This window comes from Sprattus sprattus (genome assembly GCF_963457725.1).
Source record: "Sprattus sprattus genome assembly, chromosome: 15".
Classification (NCBI taxonomy): Eukaryota; Metazoa; Chordata; class Actinopteri; order Clupeiformes; family Clupeidae; genus Sprattus; species Sprattus sprattus.
This window is the reverse complement of record NC_137913.1, coordinates 26203390-26207816: the sequence shown is the minus strand read 5'-3', so window position 1 is coordinate 26207816 and position 4427 is coordinate 26203390. Positions and strand designations below refer to the sequence as shown.

Sequence of the window (4427 nt, the reverse complement as noted above, 5' to 3'; positions counted from 1 at the left end):
ACTCTTTAAGGATAACTCCAGGAACTCAAGCGTAGACCAAATGCCCAGTTCTTCTCCCCATCCTGCTGGGCCAAGCTCACTGTGCTGTTATTAATAGCCTCACACACACATACAGTACGTCTGGTTGGAAAGTAAAAAAAAAATAACAATTATATGAATACAACGTATTTACCAGTATTAAACAAAACCCGTCCAATATACTGTATTTCTTGTTAACTACTGTCTTTATCACATACAAAAGCATACAAATGTTGAAACTATTACTTTGATTAAAGTTATAGCTGAAAGAACTAATTCAGAGGAAGTTGTACTAAATGCTACACCCCGATGAAAGGTAAGAAATGACTGCATGGATAACTGCTCTGAAAGATGTGTTTCAGAGGTAGACACAATAATTTCAGTGACTGTTTAATGCAGGTTTGTGCTAAAAGTAGGTGATATTTGGTCTCATGATGGTATTCCTGTGTTCAATGGCTTGTGTAAATAAAAGACAACATGTGACTTCACTGTGGGGCATTTTTACCTTATGTATAACATAGTATGTTTATTATAGGTAGTAATGGTCAAAGTGGATGGGTCTTAGAGCAAGGATAGACTGCAACCAGTGAATATGGACACAGAAAGAGAACAGTAGCCTATTCAAACTTTGCCTTAATGGAGAAATAGACATGAAATTGTTAACTATATTCTATTGTCACTGCCATTGTAAGAAAAAGCCTGATAGAAATAAGTTGTTAACGACGAAGGACATACAGTGCATAGGAGTAGGTTCAAGTCATTTGGCTTTCTTTTCAAAGGCATCACTACTAGCGGTATATCTAGACAAGTGTTCATTATCGAGATGCAAAACCTGCGGTGGTGCGATGTTGTTTCAGTAAGATAAACTTAAAGAAATTATGTTCAGAGGCACACTTGAAAAAGGAACATTTAAATTCTACATTGTACTGGATATTTTGATAGTCCTTGCTTATTATTCCCCAAATTGCATTACATCCGTATTGCTTATTCTTTATAGGCAAAACAATCAAATCTTATCTGCTTTGCAAAGTATATATCTGCCTTTTCTCAGAAGACATAATCAGTAAACAACAGAGGCGATTTGGTGGTCACGAGTTCATGTTTATTCGTTTTGATATCATATGCTTTGCAAGTTTTCCGATGAAAGTAATTATTATGGACAGTGACAATTAATTAATGTAGCCAATTACAAATAACAGCACGTTCCTGACTAGCATTGAACCGTATACGCACGTCGCTAAATCTCACGATCTCCCGGTTGTTTAACTGTATTTCCTTGGTTGTCAGTAGACCCTGCCCTCCATATTTATCACTCTATTGACGTGTTGTTAGCAAATGGGAGCAGAAGGGCTGATCTCCAGCCTGAAGAGGTCATTCTGCCTACAGTTGCCACTTGTTGCCAAAACCTTCGGGGCTGGAAGGGCTCGCCAGCGTTTAATTTTTTTTTAAAGAATTATTTCCTCACAGTCGACACGAATATCTCGATGTGGAAACAGGAATACATCCACATCTGACTTTTGAAAAGGGATACTTTTGAACAGTTGCTTTATATCTGACAGGACAAGCATGGTTGACAACACCAGCATAGCAACTAAATCTGCTTTGGTAAGCATCTGATTTCCCATTCTCACTGAGATTAACTTCATTGGAATGTTTCGATGGACTCGTTGCTGAAATCCTTCATGAAACTTACAGTTTGAATGGTTTAGCATTAGTTTCTGATGGTAGGCTATGTGATAGTATCTTTTGTAACACCTAAAACAAGCATAGGCTACTGTAACGCGCGTTGTTGACAACTATCTTTAACTCTATAGCGTTTTCGATATGTCGGCAATCGGCTATTACACGAAACTGTAACGAAGAGTTCATTCAGCAGTAGGCTACAGGTTATTTTTAATCAACGTTAAACCAGTTAGGCTTATGTGTCGTCAAGTGGCATTTAGGCGCTCTTTTCACTTTGAAGTGCGAGATGGTTTTAGGACTCAAAACGTTATCGGAAGTATTAAGCAATCGAGTGTGTTGCCCAAGCACATTAATCGTAATGGATGCAATAGAGGCGGTGGTAGATTAGTGCGCAGACTTGAATAATTTCCTATGTAAATTGTGAATTGAAAGTGACACGTTAACCAGACTTTACTTGAAACTCAGGCTCATCTCACGAGTTATCAGTTAAGAACCAGCCAAGTTGCGTCCGTGACATATGCTTGTGTTTGATCCTATGGTCGCGTAATTTAATAGCCTAGTTGAAAAGATTTGCTTCTGAAAAACGTTTGGTCATCGTCTAATCATTGTGTTATTTTGTATCCAAACAGCAAGCCGTGTTCACATCGGCGAACAACCATCCACTGCTGGTTCCATCCTCTACCACTCACAGTCACTTCTCCGGGTCGCAGTCAAACAACCATCCGAGCGGCGGGATGAAGCTAGAGGCGGTCATGGAGAACCTTCAGCGGCAGCAAGCTGCCCGTCTGGCGCTGGAAGAGAAGCTTCGACAAGCAGAAAAAGACAAAGACCTCAGGTCTATGATGGATTCACAAATTCAGCAGCAAGCGTTGGCTTTCCGTCACTATCAGGCAGCGGTGAGGGGTGCTTTCGCTGTCGGAGCGCCTATCTCGTCTCCGGGGGCAAGTTCTAGCGACCGGCAACCTGCACACCCCGACGCCCATAGGCTTCCTGAGAGACCCGACGATTCCGACGTTGAGGATGACCTAGAGGGTGATCGTGGCATGGAAGACGAAGACCGTGATCTTGAAGACGAAGATATTGATAACGAGGGATTCATGGACGATGATATAGAGAGACCTATGCCTCACTATCTCCCTCGCCACAGCATGCATTCTAATGCGGGACAATCTCCGAAGCACTCCGGCGCCAGAGTTCAGCCGTCATTCTCAGCCGCAAGGCAACCCGAATCTCCCGGTGGAATGGCTCAGGCACAATCGCAGCACCATGAGTGGACTTATGAAGAGCAGTTCAAACAGGTAAGGCACTTTAGTTTGTCATAAACTCCCCACAAGCATTAACTTTAAAAATCATGCTTGTTATTCTGCACTGGCCACTCGCTGTTTAAGTTTGTTCCAAAAGTTTTATACATTCAGTTTTGCATTCCTAAACTGCCAGAGCAGAGTTTGAGAATGTGATAGTTGAATTTGCATATAGGACCTACGTTTGTCAAATGCTTTTCAGGTCATTGTTTTGTGTGCCACGTTTAATTTTAGTGAAGACATTTCTCTTGGTGCAATGTAAAATATTAAGACAGTTTATGCAGCCAAAATAATGGTCAGGAATCCAAACATTTCTTCATGTGTACCTTAACATTACTCACAGCTAAATATTGACTTATATAAAGTTAATTTAGAAATGATAGAAGTTACCCAATTACATTTTTCTTTCTCTGTTATGGCTCACACATGCCATTTAAATTACTGCTATCAGGAGAGAGTCTATATTTTGCCCTATTTACTGAAAAACTATGATCACAATATGAAGCCAGTATGAACTTTGCTTACTATGTCTGTATACGTAAAACAAGTATACAAAACTTCGGCTGATCAATCACTCTAAAAGTCTATATGCATGTCAGTGTGATCTAATACTAAATGTCTTTGAGATCAATGCTACCTATAATTGTTTTATTAATTCAAGTTGTTTGTGTGTACATTCCATGACACAATCCTTTGCATCAGCTGAGCCCTATAGTGAGTGAGGCTGAATGGACAGGTCATTTCTTATTTATGATCTATCACTTACAGACATTGCTGAATGTGATCTGTTCTTCGGGGACTGCATTAGGCCCCACATTAATGTAACTTAAGGCAGAGAAACGCAGTCCAAATTAGGGTAATAACCTTGATTGAGGGCCAAGCAAATGGAAAAATTGAGTCATGAGATATTAATCGGTCAGGTGCTTAAGAAATGAGCAGTCACTCTGTGTGAAGAAAACAAGTCAACAGGGTTTGTCTGTTGTCTGTGTTTATATCTGTGTGGGAGATCTTTTGCTTTGTCTGTGTGTTATAACTGATAAAAGAACACTATATACTAGTAGGGAATGTTAAAACGTTTTGTCAAGATTTGAAAAGAGTATAATTTTTAAGTACATTTCTTGAATTGCAATGCTTAATATTAAAAGTAACCAAATGTAAAACACGATTGCATGCACTAACAGCAATTGCACACATATTGTGGAAGAAACCTGTTTCCTGCCCTAGGGTCTCATTTCCAAATGTTTGGAAAATTGTCATGCTGTGGTATTCATATGTCACTGGTGTGGTATTGCTGAAGCATGTTTTTGAATTGCCATTCCTACAAATTGATTCAATGGACCCAAACACAATGAAAGGATGCTGGTGCCAGTTTGGCAGACAGGCTGGAGCCAGTATACGGCGTCTTTTCAAAGTTGCAAAAGAAAA

The 4427-nt window shown here is 39.9% G+C and overlaps 1 protein-coding gene across 1 annotated transcript in view; it reads left to right on the top strand.

Annotated features, from left to right (window-relative positions):
• Positions 1–1387: 1387 nt before the first annotated feature.
• arid3c (AT rich interactive domain 3C (BRIGHT-like)) overlaps positions 1388–4427 on the top strand; it is a 65280-nt gene continuing 62240 nt past the window's right edge. Inside the window, exons 1-2 of the mRNA XM_080852897.1 lie at positions 1388–1623; positions 2331–2999. Coding sequence (XP_080709023.1) covers positions 1585–1623; positions 2331–2999 — 708 coding nt within the window. The 5' untranslated portion in view covers positions 1388–1584. The remainder of the gene's footprint in view (positions 1624–2330; positions 3000–4427) is intronic.